General features: G+C 41.9%; 2 protein-coding genes across 3 annotated transcripts; both read left to right on the top strand.

Moving 5' to 3' along the window:
* The first annotated feature begins 116 nt into the window (after nucleotides 1–116).
* Nucleotides 117–3,243, top strand: LOC115400598 (transforming growth factor beta activator LRRC32-like). Its single transcript, XM_030108597.1, has 2 exons — nucleotides 117–249; nucleotides 416–3,243. Exons 1-2 carry the CDS (start codon nucleotides 163–165, stop codon nucleotides 2,267–2,269), a joined length of 1,941 nt encoding a protein of 646 aa, XP_029964457.1. The 5' UTR covers nucleotides 117–162; the 3' UTR covers nucleotides 2,270–3,243.
* Nucleotides 3,244–13,700: 10,457 nt separating this feature from the next.
* Nucleotides 13,701–15,599, top strand: LOC115405383 (gap junction beta-1 protein-like). 2 transcript variants are annotated; one of them, XM_030114958.1, is made up of 2 exons: nucleotides 13,701–13,823; nucleotides 14,639–15,599. In XM_030114958.1, exon 2 carries the CDS (start codon nucleotides 14,653–14,655, stop codon nucleotides 15,478–15,480), a length of 828 nt encoding a protein of 275 aa, XP_029970818.1. In that variant the 5' UTR covers nucleotides 13,701–13,823; nucleotides 14,639–14,652; the 3' UTR covers nucleotides 15,481–15,599. The 2 variants fall into 2 exon arrangements, with proteins under 2 accessions (XP_029970818.1, XP_029970812.1); XM_030114952.1 differs by lacking the exon at nucleotides 13,701–13,823 and adding an exon at nucleotides 14,333–14,431.
* The last annotated feature ends 293 nt before the right edge of the window (nucleotides 15,600–15,892 follow it).

The raw sequence follows: 15,892 nt of genomic DNA, 5'->3' as shown, positions 1-15,892 counted from the left end.
TAGTATCCCGAATGCCTATCTGGTGTCCACAGCTGTTTACGCTCGCCTTTTTTTTTTTTTACATGTAGCATGGCTATGTGTGTGCGTGTGTATGTGTGTGTGAGCGCTCTGAAAACAGCAGAAGTGCAGTGTAACAGCAGCAGAAGAAGCAGCAGAGGGAGAATGATCCGACATATGTTCTCTAATCTCCTACTGCTCTGGTCACTCAGCTATGACCTTTATAAAATTGGACGCACAGATGCTTCAGAGGTAAGTTAAGTTCAACTATTCCAATGCAAAACTTCATCCAAATGAGCTGCTTTCACCACCATTCACAAAGTTGGTGGTTTAGTGATTTTTGAAAGATTGTTAAATCCGTGCTACAGGTCTCCATAATTCACTTTTTGATTATGATTAATGTTCCTTTCATTTCAAGGAGCAGTCCTGGAACAACCACAACCTTTCGACTGTCCCGCTGGATTTGGATGCAAGACTTCGAAGTCTAGACCTGTCCAATAACTTCATCAGACAGTTGAGCACACTTGCTCTGCCATACTTGGAGCAGCTGGACGTGAGCAACAACCAGCTGGATCTCATCTCCGAGGGGGCTTTTGAAAACCTGGCTCGACTCGAACGCTTGAATTTGTCCAGAAATGAACTGAACAACAACCTTGGCAGCAACAGCAAAGCCCTCCAGAGTCTCAGTGGGCTGAAGAATTTGGATCTATCAATGAACGGTTTGAGTAATGACGCAGTGGAGCTGTACCTTAGAAACAAGCCCTCCCTTGATCAACTTAGGATGACCGGTAATGTTTTAACAAGACTTTCTCCCAACCTGTTCAGGCAGAGCAAAGGCTTGAGGACCATTATTATTGATGAGAACCTGATATCAGAGATAGATCAGGGGACATTTGAGCCTCTGAGTCAATTAGAGACCCTGACTCTGGCCAAGAATAACCTTGCCTGTATTTGTGATTTCAGATTATACCAGCTTAAGTATCTAAACCTCAGCAGGAATTCAGTCGAGTTCTTCGTAACACGCGAAAACGACGAGCTGTACAAGCTGGAAATTCTTGATCTGAGTTACAACAAACTTCTTTACTTCCCGGTGGTTCCAAAATTTAACCATCTGAAATATCTTCATTTGCAGAATAACATGGTGGGTAGCCTGACTTCAGAAGCTACAATGGTATCAGAGGCCAACTCTCTTTATCGTGAGATTGTGCGTGAGAAAACTGTTACAAAAAATAACTTGCACTCGATCTGGAGGCTCATGCCACTGATTTACATTGACCTGAGTTATAACCACTTCACATCATTCCCAATTGAGACTTTGAGCCTCCCCTTACCCTTGGAAACACTGAATTTCAGCTATAATTGTCTGCAAAACATCAACTGGGATATTAGGAATTACAGTGATCCGGGATCATCTCTTCGTCAGCTTTACTTTCACTCCTTGAAGCACCTCGAACTGAAAAGCAACGGACTTGGATATATTTCTCCCTTTTTTCTCAGTGCACTCCCCAAAATAGAGACATTAAATCTACAAGACAATTCGGTGCAGCCTTGTTCTTCCACGCAGCAGGAAAATCTTACCACATCCTGTGTGGAGTTTGAGCAATTACAAACACTTAAGCACCTCAACCTGAAGGAAAACAACATAAAAATACTCCAGCGAAACACTTTTCAGAGGACGTCTTTGGTTTCTCTTAACCTCGCAAAAAATGTGCACATGGTAATGCATGAGGGGGCACTGGAGAGTGTGCGAGCGTCGCTTCAGTCTTTGATTATCAGCGAGATAAACATGAGCAGCGCTCGTCTCTCTCTGCCCTGCATGCCAGGCTTAACCCAGCTCAACGTATCAAACAACCACCTGGACACGTTGCCCAGCAGCTTAAGCTGCTCCTCCCTGAGAGGCATCGACATGAGAAACAATGACTTCAAAACTTTAGACCAGTCGCTGATTCACAACCTGTCTGCACACCTCACAAACATGTATGTCAGTGGAAATCATTTCAACTGCTGTGACAGCGGATGGCTGACCATCCTAAACCAGACAGAGGTCAAACTGCATGATATCAGTCAGACTGAGTGCTTTACGAGTGTTGCAAGCTTCTTCATGAGCGAATATCTGGAAAACCCTCCAATGTATTGTTTGGCTCATGTAAACGCGCAGGGAGTTCACTTTGGACAAATGATCGTAATCTTCTTGTTTGTGGCTGTACTCTTAATTGTGCTCATTATGTTCACCAGAAGCCTGCGCTGTGCGCAAAAGTCTTTCATCGTGTGATCTCAACAAACTGTCTTAACACATTTATTTCATACAGGGGAGTCAAACTCATTTCAGTTCAGGAACCACTTGACAGACTCTTTTAATCTCCAATGGCTCGGACCAGACAGGCGATAGCATCTTAACCAAAACATAAAGTTCAAAACTTTCACTTCGTTCCAGCACAAAGAAGTACGAGTTCGTGTTCAGTTTTTGTAAATCTTATATCATCCAACTCAAATGTCTTTTTTTTAATCTCATATGAAATCCTTCAGGCTGCAGTAATTATCTTCAGATTTATAACAAAGCTTGTAACAAAAGTCCCTCATTACTTGGTCAGCACGGCTTCTGTTGCCTTCAGTGTACTTGTGTTCACAGTTGCTGTTGAATGAATGTCTTTTTTTTTTTTTTATTTTCACACTTTTGCACATCTACACACTGGTGTTAGCCAATGGGCCATATGTCTGACCCCCCTGATTTAGTGCATTATTTTGTACATATGCATAGAAGTCCTATCATTCAAACAAGCGCTGTGTGCTCAGTGAGAAAATGCAGAACAAACTGCAGTTCCCAGAACAAAACGCTGAGGATGTGTCACTTTGTATGACTCATTTTGTTCATCACACAAATGTGGCTCAAAGAATAAATAATAAATAGGTTTATTGTCCATATGCATACGGGATTTGTGAATTATCATGAAATAAATAAGTGTTGTGATGTTTTCAAATATATTGATGAAAACAACAGCTGCATATGAATAAAATGTGTCAGATGACTTGCTTCTGTTGATATCCCTCATTTAAACGATGCCCTCTGTTCACTGTGGGATTGAAAGGAAACAATTTCAGTTCCTCCAATTTCCTGTTTTTGTGTTAAGCAATTTGTTCCACCAGGCCATAAAATACTCCCTATCCGTCTGTCAGGGCTCAGCCTCACTCAATAAATCTGAATGAATTTCAACTTACTGGGGAAATAACATCGTCAGTGAAGAAAATATGGGTGACGATTAAGTAACATTAACAATATATAAACAAATGTTTCATTTTAAAACAAAAAGCAATGATTCGGAAATGTGTATGGAAAAAGCCAAAGGAATTAAACTTGGGGTTTGGATTTGAAGCTCAGAGAAACTGGAGTCTTTTTGTAATGTATGCCATCAAGCTATCCTGTTACTGTCTTTCTGTTGCATTTTTCGATTCTTTCCATTACCTCTTCCCAGAGCCAGCCTGATGATGCCAGTGCCAAAGCTCAAACAGTCAGACAGTACATTGATCTGGCTCTTGAGCAACTAAGGAAGCGTATTTTGTTGCCCCACCCACAAGTTTTGGGTATTAGATCAAGTAGCAGCTTGACAAGTTCAAGCAAAGAGCAGTGGAAGAATAGGACGCTGTGTAGGTAGCATTAGGTGTGAAGTCAAAGGAATGCAAGTAGCAAATCGTATTCATTCTTCTACTTGGTGGGTAATGGTTGGCACTTAGGCGTCAGCGGCACCCAGTTTGTTGGCACATTGCAGCGAGTAGAAAAAGGAATAAAAAACCTCACTGTCAGTTTCTGTCTGGGAGCCAACGTGGTGACTGACGGCACCTGGTAGCCCAGAAGGACCCTGTCAGAATCCCAAGGGCCTGTTTTTAAAATAGCAGTCAGTATAGACAATTTGATTTGAAACTGCAGTTGTTCTGAATGCTTTTAGCAAGTGGCATTCACCATAGAATTTTATCCACAAGTTCCTCTATTGGCACTGACGTTGTTATACTGAGAATATCATCCAATGTTCTCTTTATTCTGCCGTCAGTTCGTTTTGTTTAATGTTCCAAAATATGCTAACCTGCAGTGAGAGTTGTCCTAACAAATGCATCATGCTGCTTCCCCTAACATATTATTGGTATCAGAACACTCAAGAAAAATTGATGGCAATGGTCCACGATTGAGAAAGTCCCCAGTTCACATGAATTTATTATCCATTGCTTCTTATCTTTGACAGAAAATAATATTTTGGTTGTGTTGTGGAAACAGATTGTCAGGAACTTTTCCAAAGTTGTGCACCATAATTACTTGTAAAGTCATGCAGGAAATCGATCTGAACCACATATGTGGTGAGAAGTCCATTTGCCGGGTCTTCCAGCAGTATTCATTTTGACACAGTGTCTATCAAATGGTCCACAGATTATAAATGACTTCCTCTTTGTCTTGAATAGACATACAGTTCCTCCATTTGATATCTGCATCACAAGAGTGACTGGCATATCCGACAGTCTGGCTGCAGCCCAGGAAAACTTATCCTGCTTAAAAAATACTGTAGAAGAAATGTTCAGTGGTGGGGATACATCTATATTGTCCTCAAAAACCCGTGCTGAAATGCCAGCGTATTATTCAAGCATTGCGTAACTCAGTGGGGAAAGTTCTGTAGTTTTTACTCCACCACAATCCTCTGGCTTCTTTAGTAACAATTTTTCATGCCGATGCAGTTTAGTAGAAACAAAGTAACTGACGTATGAGCTGCGAAACATTTCCCCAACTCCCTGACCAAAATAAAAATATTTAAATACTCGGTGGAGCTACCAGGCAAAATGCATTGTTATGAAGCTGACAACGTGTGTGTATTTCTGACCTCATGGAAAGCCGACTTTATAAACATACACAGAATGTGATGCAAGAATACGCAAGCAAGCGGTGCAGATTAAAAGTGTTTTAGAAAGTTTACAAAGGCTTTGTGGGAGGCGGGTGATCTCACTCTAAGTGCTCCACTCCTTGCAGTTTTTATATCCATCAATCTCACCACTCATCAGTCCATCACAAGGCCAACGCAGAGAGACAGATTCACACCTACATGCAATGAGTCACGACGTGAAATAGAAAATATTTCTTTTTCTTAGTTTTTTCTCTCTTTCCCTCCTTATAAATATGAATGTGTGCAGGTATTTTTTTATATCTACATTTTTTTCCCTTTCAGGTGTAGGGATAAGAAGATTTCACTGCATACTAGCTACCCAAGCATGACTGTGTACGAGCAAGAAGGAATCTTGAATGTTGAACATGATGCTTTGGGTCTGTGGGAGTGAACCAGGGGATGCGATAGATCAGTGATTAGCAATCTTACCTCATAGTAAGAAGCTTGTGATTCAAGGTCATGTTTTCTGCAAGTGCACGGCAGGTTTTCCTCCACAGTCCAAACGCAGGTTGATTGATGATGGTCTGGATGTCCATGTGTGGTTTCCTGTTTCAGCACAGTGTCCAGACAGAAACACCATCAAGTGTGGGAAGAACCGGAAAGAAGAGTGAAAGCAAAGCAACCTGTAAGTGCCACACATTAATGGGAACTTCAGCAACAGAGTTAGAAAGAATTTTCTGAAAAAAAAAAATCTTTGGTGTCATAGTAGAATGAAAGTCAAGGTGGCAAAGAGTGAAAGGTTTCCAATAAATTTTAGAATATTAATTATTTCTTTTTTTTTAATTGAAGTAGTCATTTTCATTTCAGAGTGCAAAGAGATAATTGTGAATAATTGTGAATAATTGTGTTTTTTGTTTTTTTGAACATGGAAAAAAGGAAACATATTTAGATTTTCTCGTTGTTGTCGTTTTGCTGTTCAATGTTTTATATTTATGTCTTTTGCTTATAGTCTGGTACTATGTTTAAATGTTGTTTGTGTTCAAAATAATAATAATAATAACTAGAATTTGGCCCTCGGAGAGTGCATACCTCCGCCACCGCTCAAATCAGTCACCAACAACAATAAGAACACCATATATGATCGGAGCAGAGTGCTGCGGCGTGCGGCTCGCGGACCGGAGCGGTGTGGTGGTGCGGCACGGTGCCTGCATGCGGTGTTGGACCGGGGGGTGGGGAGGCGCGGAGCGGTGCGGAACAGTGCAGTGCCTGCATGCTTCGGGAGCCGTGAGTGGGGTGCTGGATGGGCACCCCCACCTTTAATTGTGGGTCCCCCCCCAAACCCTGGGCCCAGGACAACAGAGCTGTTTGTCCCCCCCTGTCGGCGGGCCTACCCAACTATGTCAAAGACTGCCCTATCTCTCAATGATAAAGAATCCTTTAAAAAAATCCTGGATCCAGACAGTGATCCGGATCACCACCAAAATTGTATGGATTCTAAGTTAGCCCAAGACCCACCTTTCCACAAAGTTTCATTGCAATCCGTCCATAACTTTTTCCTTAATGTTGCTAACAAACCAATCAACCAACAAACCAACGTGATTACATAACCTCCTTGGCGGAGGTAATAATAAAAGAAAAAACTACCAAGCATCAGACCAGCAATGAAATTAAGCCAATTAGCTATTTGCTGTTGCTGAATGGGGACCATTGAGAGTAATTGATGATAAACCCTTGAGACAAAGCATTGACCACTTTTTCCTGTCATTATTTTAACTTGCATGGTGATTTCTTTTCTCTTGTTCTTCTTCTTTCATTTGAACAATGTAGAGACTTGAGGTGGTGGAATGGGTCTTTTTATACACTCTTAACTTTTAGGCTTAATAGTTAACATTTCTTGTATTTGAAGGAGCAAGGCATACCTGACTAACACTGAGGTTTAATAACTTCTTTCCTCCAATTAAAAAAAGGGAGACTTTGGGTGATAGGTTGTTGATAAGGGAGTTTTTTTTCCTTTCCACAGTCACTCATGTGCATCTGTTGGGTTAAATCTATTCTGTGTAAATGTGTCTAGACATGACTGTTGTAATTGGCGCAATATAAATAAAGTTGAATTGAATTTAAATTAAAATATGACCGCAAGATGAAGTCTCTTCTGTCACTGACAACTGAAAAAAAAATATTTATTTAACCTAAACCAACTCCAAGAAGCATAAGAAGATAAAATGATGTAACTCTGCTGTTGAAGCTTTGAAGGAAATGCAATATGGTCTTAATTGGTAAACTAGTTGCAGTTAGCCATTAGCTCGTTAGCTAGTTAGCCGAAAACTCCCAGTAGAACCGAAGAAGGAGAAGGAGAGGAGAGGAGGAGAAGGAGAAGGAGAAGGAGAAGGAGAAGGAGAAGGAGAAGGAGAAGGAGAAGGAGAAGGAGAAGGAGAAGGAGAAAGAGAAGGAGAAAGAGAAGGAGAAGTGGCCGACCTTCAACCGAGGCTCCCGGACGCACCATGGCTGCTCAGGCGGTGCTTGGCCGACAGCTGACACAAACCCCGTTTATTTCAGAGAAAGTGCACCTAATATACAAGCTGCTGTTGCTGGAAAATGCTCGAAATGCGGTGGAAGAAGATCTCTGCAACTTCACTAAAAAGGTAACGCGAGATTGAAGTATTTATCCAGCAAACTCGCCTCCCACATGGTTATATCACTCCTGTGCAAAATGTCATTTGACGATGTGCGGTGATATTTTAAAAGTTCGCTTTTCAACCATGAAGTACAAAAAGCTAAAAGTGTGAAGTTACTTTACTTAGAAAAGAAAACACGTGAGAAGCTCGTAAAGTTGCTCCCAGACACTTGGTCACAAAACAAGCAAGCAACATAAAACATAAAACAATTTTCTGTCTATTAATAAAAGCTTACAATTATCCATCAGTGGTAGTATTTTTCATTTTGATGTTGAGTTAAGATTATTTAACTTTGTGTTAGCTTTGAGCAAATGTGGTTATTTTAGTTTTTCAACGCTGACAGACTAATTTTATGAGCAATTAGACAAGCTTCGATGAGGTTAATGATTAAAACTCTTTTAATGTGGACCATCTTTCCTCTTCTTCCAGGCCTATGAAGAAGTTCAGGGTTTCTTAAGCTCATCTTGCTCCAGCACTGACTTCACTGATCTCTCCAAAGGTTTGGATATGAAATGTCAAGTAATGCAGAGCCTTTCAGCTCTGTTAAAGGACTTCACAGTTGGTGAGTTGACATTTCATCATACAGTGTTTTCCTGCTTGTATGGCATAGCAAATGTTTTATCGAGGTCATCTCGGAGAAATAACCTCGGAACTACTAGCTGAGGATTATGCTTAATGCTGTTGGATTTTAGCAAATAATATCCCGCAGTTTAAGTTTATCTACCTTTTTCTTTCTTTTCTTCATAGAGCCAAAAGTTGATTTCCTACCTACTGTCAAATATGAAGTGAGAACAAACCAGCTTCAGCCACTTGAAGTTAAAAAGGTCCTGATGACAGATGCTGTCAAGTTTGGGCCCAAATCGAAGAGCTCTTTCATGGCCGGCTCCGTAACCAAAGTGGTCCAAGTGCTTGGAGCCACGCTGTCCCTTCAGCAGCTGAAACGTTTCTTCACCTCGCAGCCTGCCGCAGTCCAGCAAGATGACATGACCGGCACTATCTCATCCAACTTAAACAGCGCTGTTTTGACTACAGACTCTTGCAGTTCTTCAAAGACAGAAGAACAACAAGTTGAGTGTGACGAGGACGGCCAACCCGATTCAGGGACTGCTCCACCTGTTATTACTCAGAGGCGAGAGATTAGTGTTGAGAGGCCCCAGCTACTACCTCCTATACAAGTTATACTCCCAGAGATCAGTAACCCTAAACCCATGACCATGCTCCCACCGACAAGCTCGGGACGGGAGGGCGACGTGCAGGTGCACCACCAAAAACAAACATCCAGTCAGCTGCTGCACTACCTCAAAAGAAAGCCTGAAAACATGGATGCACAGGAGGCGTTTGTCATGGAGCGGAGTAAAAGCTCATACAGTTCACCTGTTATCAAAACGAAGAGCGACCAAATTAGGGATGTTGTAGCTGATGACCCTGCAGGTACTTTGCAGCAGGAAATTAAAAAACAATCAGCAGATTTCAGATTGAAACAGATCGAGTCCAGCGGCCCTCTGACTTACCAGTGTGCGCTTATGACAGAAACTGAACTGTGGGATATTGGGGAGATCCTCATCAATGACTTGCATGAGGGATCAGAGCCTCGCCCGCCTGTGGATGATGACTACCATACTCCAACTACCCAGGTGGAGACTTTCCATGCGAAGAGTCCCGACAAAACCCAAGGTTTTGAGTGCACAGAAGCTAAACATGAGGAGGTTTCAGCTGAAGCCAAAATGCAGACATTCAACAGTGTAAACATTCCCCAATTCGTGATCCGGAGATTTGAAGAGATTGAGGTTGTGGTGTCTCATATCGTGGATCCTGGGGACTTCTACATCCAGCACGCAGACTCCCCTGAGAAGCTGCAGTCCCTCATCAGAGAGTAAGTCATTCAACATGTAGCCCTAATCTCCTGTCTGGTTTTTCTCAGGTTTTATAAAACCCTCACTGATTCCACGATCACATTTGCAGGGCTTAAAGAGCCATTTATCCGTTTTGTTCATTACTGCTTTCTTTGTAGATTTTTTTTCTCCTCTCTTTTTAATAATCCACATGTTCTGGTTGTCATTATATTTTTTTCCCTCTTTTGCAGCAGCTGGAAAGCCAGTAGTTCATATGCTGAGCAGAATTGCATTCCAGACTTAGGAACACAAGTAATAGGTTGGTTCCCCGAGCAGGAACAATTTTGCCGGGCTCAGGTGACAAAAATATGTGGTGTAAGCAGAGGTGGGTTTATTTTTATTTATTTTCTTTATCTCAGAATAGCTTTACCATTAAGTTCCTCTAGGTGGTAGCAGTGTCACTTTACCTGACTGTTGCCACTTTCAGCCTCACTTGCTGTTTTTTCTCATTTGTTTCGGACTGAAGACCAAATTGCCAAAGATGGCGCCGGCCCTGCGGCGTCCATCCAGGTGGAGGTGAAAAGACTGGACCATGGCGACACTATGTGTCTGTCACTGAGGAATGTGAAGGAGCTGACCCCTGAAGTGGCTTTTCTGCCACTTCAGGCTCTGCAGGTTTCACTGGCGAATGTGAGTGTCTCATATAATCCACATCACCGACTTCATGGTTTTCCTCAAACCTTAAAAGAACAAAAATCTCCCAACGAACGCAGCTGTTGACGTTTTCAGAAACAGGCCTGTGATGCTCCTCCTCGGAATTTATATACATGGAAACGGTTAATAAGCTACGCTGTGAGAGTGCAGACTTAATTACTTGCACTTGTCCACATGATTAGTCACAGCTTATCTATTCCTCAGTGATAAAGGAAATGAATTATCTCAGTTCATGCTATTTTGCGTGTGTTTCCTTTCCCTCAGGTAACGCCCGTGAATGGGAGCCAGTGGTCTGAAGAGTCGCTGGCTTGGTTCAAAGCGATCACGCTCAACAGGACGTTCTATGCCCGTTTGTTCACACAGTCGCCCAGAGTCACAGTCGAGCTGTTCTTGGAAAAGGGAAACCTTGCAGTCATGAGGTAATTAACATGTACAGCCGGATATCTTTTTCTCTTTAATTTTAACAGAACTGTAAATGACTAAAAAGTAGATCGTTTCAGATCATGTTGCACATTGTCTTTCTTGATTCAATTTTTTTTTTTTTGCTGATAATTCTTGAAAAGGCAGAGGAGAATCACACAAATCTGTTAAGAGGTTAATTTTCCTTATAAGATTGATTTGTTAGTACGTATACTGAAGATTAAAGACAAGAGTGCCTGTTAAATCTGAAAATGTTTATTCCTCATTCTTAAGCTTACAGTCAGTCATTCACTTTATTTAAATAAAGGAAAAGTAGTCTTTAAACAGTATTCCTCAAAAAAATATGAACCATAGAAAGCAAAGATCAAAATAGTAAACGGCAAGCATGTTCAAGGTGAAAGTTTGAACACCTCCAAGCTGATAGTTGCTGCATCCTCATTTATTAGTAGGAATAGTAGGATAGTAATAGTAGTATAGAATTGTAGGAACAGTCTGGGGAATCGAGCACATTTCATTTCACAGGAAAGAAACTGATGCTCAGTCGATCACAAAATTGAAGATGAAGTCGGTGTTTTACTGATCGTTGGCTGCAGATCTTCACTACTGAAAGAAATCTGTTTGAAACATTGTGACATACATCTTTACCATGTGGTGAAGTCTTTGTCAGTGTCTTTAGGGCTGATTTGCTTCACCGAGCATGCGATGCTTTACATCTCTGCAGGGCCCAGCTCAGTCCCCGGACTGTAGTGTGCTATCAGCACTCCGAACACTCTTCACAGGTCCTGGGTCTTTCCACAGCTCAAGGACTCAAGGCTTGAATAGTTAAAAAAAAACAAAACGCAGCTCTGTTGTGAAGCGACCTCCTGTGAACCCTGTGCCGCATCTTATCAAACATCTAATGAAAGCTGAAACATGAAATCCGTAGAAGACATCATCTAAACCTGTGTTGTTTGAGAACTACAGGGATAAGATTGCCTTTGAAGAATGAGTAGTAAATTATTAGGTGAGGGCAAACCTTTTTTCCCTGCACTGTTTTCATTTCTGCCGTCTCTTTAAATATTGGGCTGAGCCCATAATTCTCTGTTTCAGATCCCGACTGTAACGTGATGTGGTTTGTGATCCATATTTTAGGAGAGGTGCGTCACTTTCTCTGAGACTGGCTCAAAACGGGCACGCAGTGCACGACAAAGTGAAGAAGGCAACGGTCATGAAAAGAAGTAGGTACAGCGAGACAGTTGTGAGGCTTCTACAGCGGGTGGCAGTAGAGCTCGTCCACAACAAGCCGCTCGCTTGCTTTTCCTCAGCACTGTCACTCGAACTGAATTGTCCTGAATTTTGTTTTGCAGATGCCGTTAAGCCCTGGACTCTAAAATAGGACGGACCGGGAGAAACACCTCAAGAAGTAATTCAAAAAACAAAGTGTGTGCAGCGTTGTCAGTTGTTGTTTTGTTTCTCTTATGTCTAATAAACATCCTTGTCAGATTTGTAGATTGAGCACACGCATCTAAATTCAGTGAAAAGTTCCACTTTGACGACTTTAACTTTGAATTAAAGTGACACAAACTGCTATGATAGAGTTAATAAATTCTATTCAAATGTAAAAATTAATTGAAAATGGCTATTGATAATAGAGTATTTTGATAAGAGTTGCCATATCAGTCCCATTAAAGCTAAGAGTGTTATTTTGGGGATTTCTCCCTTTAGAGCTCGTGTTTGTGATGCAAGTTGTTTTTGATGATACAGTTAATTAAATGATTGGTTTAAAAAAAAAATCATCATTCACTGAAGTAATTTAACATCCTCTCTGTCAAGGGAAAAGCTCACAGATACCTGTTGTTACTGGGTCATGTAGCTGAACTTGGTTCTTTTGTACCTTTTCTACATTTTGCATTGCAGCACATTCAGCTGCAACTACAAAAACGATGCCTAATGACTTGGAATTGCTTCCTGTTTGATGGCTAGAACTTGAGATTGTCTTGTAGAACATAGTACTTTAATAATAATTGACTTCCAGAGGTTTATCTAGCTGTGGGGATATCCCAGCTTGGGATCCTATCTGACTGCAAGTGAACATGTTCTGTAGTGTATCTGATACTTACATGTGGGCACAGAGTTACTTTGCTTTCTTTTTTTGAAATTGAGTTTTCTTAAAATGCTGTTACACAGGACTTCCTTTTAACTCTTATTTCCTGGGTTTTTGAAAAACAAACAATTTTAAGTAATTTGAAGTCAAACTTTAGATTGTTGGAGTACCTTTAAAAAGACAATTGTTTTGTTTGTTCGTATTGCCTCAGTGTCTCTTGAAAGTGCTTTCTTTTTCTTGTTTGGAAGCCAAAGAGGTCCTGCAGCCTTGGTTTAATAATTTGAGATTTTATAGTGGCCGATCTGTTGTTTGCTGCCATGCTTGTCCGCATTCGAAATAAAAGACATGTTCTCTGCAATTGCACCACATGCCTCGTGTGTTCCATCTGTCCGGGAAATGCAAATGAGTTTTAGTCCATTCAAAGAATTACCAAGCCACCCCAGCCCTCCCACCAGCCCTGTCATAAGTGACGCAGACGTGCTGATGGTACAGTGAACTGCTGCAGATCGTTTGATAGTGTCCAACAAGCAATCACATTGTGCTTCCCGCTGTGTGAAATTTACTGTTACTGTAAGCCATTCTTCCGACTGGAACTTCTGATCAGAGCTGTAAAACCTCAAATTAGATGGCAATGCGGGGATGATTTTTATCAGGATACAAGTTAATCTAACAGCCTGAGGACATCACAAACGATTGAACATGGCGAATTTTGTCAGTGATTTAAGATCTGAATTGTTCTGCTGTACCTAAAATTATTATAAATGAACATCTTAGGCTGGCATAGAGTGGCAGCAGGTCGCTCTCTTCTTAGCTGACAAAAAAATCGTGTATTTTCTGGATGAATTTGCAAACCTGTTGCTGGCTTTCAGTGCCTGTGGCTTAGGTCAAAAGCTTCCTTCACTTCCCTGCTCTGCCAAGGACAATAAATAATGTGGCAGGCTGAGGCCTTTTGTGTCCACACAGATTCCTTCATTTGCCCCGGGGTAGGCGGAAATCGAGGCGTTTGATCTGAATTCTAAAGAGGCTTGTTGCAGCACAATAAAGGGTGCCATTGTATGTAAATAGTTTATATAAGAGCATATGACTGCTACGGTGCAGGGCAGTGGCTAGTGGCGGAGGAATGATTAGCATTTTCCGAACGCATGGTGTTCTCTCTCCAGCCTTCTGGCTCGCTAAAAAACACAATATTTTCATTCATTTCTTCCCATTTTGTACACATTTTTGTGTACCACCACAGCAGAAGGTAAAATACATGTTCTGTCCTTTTGATCCTTTTATACTAACATCCAGGGAGCGGAGGGGTTGGGTTCGATGTGGGTGATGGCTGACATACCCTTGTGCCTTGAAGAATGCTTGGAATGGTTATGGCGACATTGCCCTTATACCCCATGTGTATTTGTATTAAATCTTCCTCAAAAGAGTTTGACAATTTCAGAATGTTATTAGCCACATCTGGTATCATATCAAACATTCACTTGTTGAAAAAAGAATAGAAAATCTCCAAAAAAAAAAGGGGAAAAAAAAAGCGTGCACGTCTTGGAGGAATTTGTTGGCATTCTGTCTGTCTGCAACTGGGCGGAAGGTCAGTCTTGGAGTACAGTATTAATACAGGGTGAACGAACCACGTGGTTCACCAAATGTTTCGCAATTGGCCTCAACCTGTTGCGTCTTGTGACGGCGCCCGGCAGCAGGCCATCGCCCCTGCTTTTATATGGCCGGCGAGCGGCTTGGCAGCGTTCGTCTGTTGTTCCTCACTCTGCCAAAATCCAGCTTGATGCTCGGATCACACCTCAAGATGGTCATCTTTGGACCGGGTGCTGCTTACGCCGCTTGCACCACCGGCTGAGCCTGGTAAACTCTCAAAAAGCGAATGCTATGTTTGTCGAAATGGCTAGATTTTTCATAAACTGTTTGTAGGTCTTAGGTGACATATCTTGGTAATAAAATTTACTGATAATTTTCCGTAATATTAAATCAATCAGAGATGGAAATCTGTGAAATCTAATTTCTTTCCTCACTGATGTTATTTTGTTCGATTTTTTTTTTTTTTTTTTGCAGACCTGGAGGCAAAAATGAACTGGGGTTCCTTTTATGCCGTGATCAGCGGCGTAAACAGGCACTCGACAGGCATTGGACGTATCTGGCTCTCTGTCATCTTCATCTTTCGCATCCTGGTGTTGGTGGTCGCCGCGGAGAGCGTCTGGGGAGATGAGAAGTCTGGCTTCACCTGCAACACCCAGCAGCCCGGCTGCAACAGCGTCTGCTACGACCAGTTCTTCCCCATCTCACACATCCGCCTGTGGGCACTCCAGCTCATCCTGGTCTCCACCCCTGCACTGTTGGTGGCCATGCATGTCGCTCACCGGCGACACATGGATAAGAAGATCCTGAAAAGGGCCGGCCGCAGCAGCCCCAAGGAGTTGGAGCACATCAAGAACCAGAAGTTCCAGATCACAGGAGCGCTCTGGTGGACATACATGATCAGCATCATCTTTCGGATCGTCTTCGAGGTGGCTTTCCTCTACATCTTTTACTTGATCTATCCCGACTTCAAGATGGTGCGATTGGTGAAATGTGACTCATACCCTTGCCCCAACACGGTGGACTGTTTTGTCTCCAGACCGACAGAAAAGACCATCTTCACCGTGTTCATGCTGGCCGTGTCTGGAGTGTGTGTGCTGCTGAACCTGGCTGAGGTGATGTACCTCATCGGCAGGGCCTGCAAGCGGTGCTGCCGCGGCTCGGAGGACGAGTCCAGGGGAGCGTGGATTAGTCAAAAATTGTCCTCCTATAGACAGAATGAAATCAATCAGCTGATAGCAGATCATTCGCTCAAGTCGAAGTTCACTGTGACCAAAAAGAGCCCAACTGAGAAGGATGAGAGATGTTCTGCTTTCTGAGACTTCTTTGATACTGATCATCCGTAATCACACTTATCCACGGAGTGTGTTCATAAATGACATGTATACTGTATATTTAAGACTTTATTTATGTTATTCTTTTCACTTTTACTGACAAAGAAAATTGCTGATTTTGTCAAAACTATTTAAAGCCTATAAGGAATGATCATAGCAGAGGATTTACTTGTTTTAGCTCATTTACTACAAATTGGCTATAGTTGACAATAATGTATGATCAAGATCGCTTCGAATTGTTTGGTTTTCTTTCTGTAATTCTTCTTCCAATTCTTTTATCAACTGTACAAGAAGCAAGCTGTCAAGGTGGGATGATTGCTCGAGTTAAATTATAACTGAGCATTGTGCTTTCCTTTGTTGTTGTCAAAGATGCATTGTTGCTGCCTGACAAGGCTCT

Source organism: Salarias fasciatus, chromosome 2 (genome assembly GCF_902148845.1).
Source record: "Salarias fasciatus chromosome 2, fSalaFa1.1, whole genome shotgun sequence".
In the NCBI taxonomy this organism is placed as follows: Eukaryota; Metazoa; Chordata; class Actinopteri; order Blenniiformes; family Blenniidae; genus Salarias; species Salarias fasciatus.
Note: the sequence above shows the minus strand (reverse complement) of the source record. Positions and strands in the feature narration are given on the sequence as shown.

What these genes read in the sequence shown, in the direction of transcription:
- LOC115405383 (XM_030114958.1), top strand. Translation starts at nt 14,653, where the DNA reads ATGAACTGGGGTTCCTTTTATGCCGTGATCAGCGGCGTAAACAGGCAC.
- LOC115400598 (XM_030108597.1), top strand. Translation starts at nt 163, where the DNA reads ATGATCCGACATATGTTCTCTAATCTCCTACTGCTCTGGTCACTCAGC. An exon ending in GACGCACAGATGCTTCAGAG is followed by an intron (nt 250 to 415) that starts GTAAGTTAAGTT and finishes TTTCATTTCAAG; the next exon opens with GAGCAGTCCTGGAACAACCA.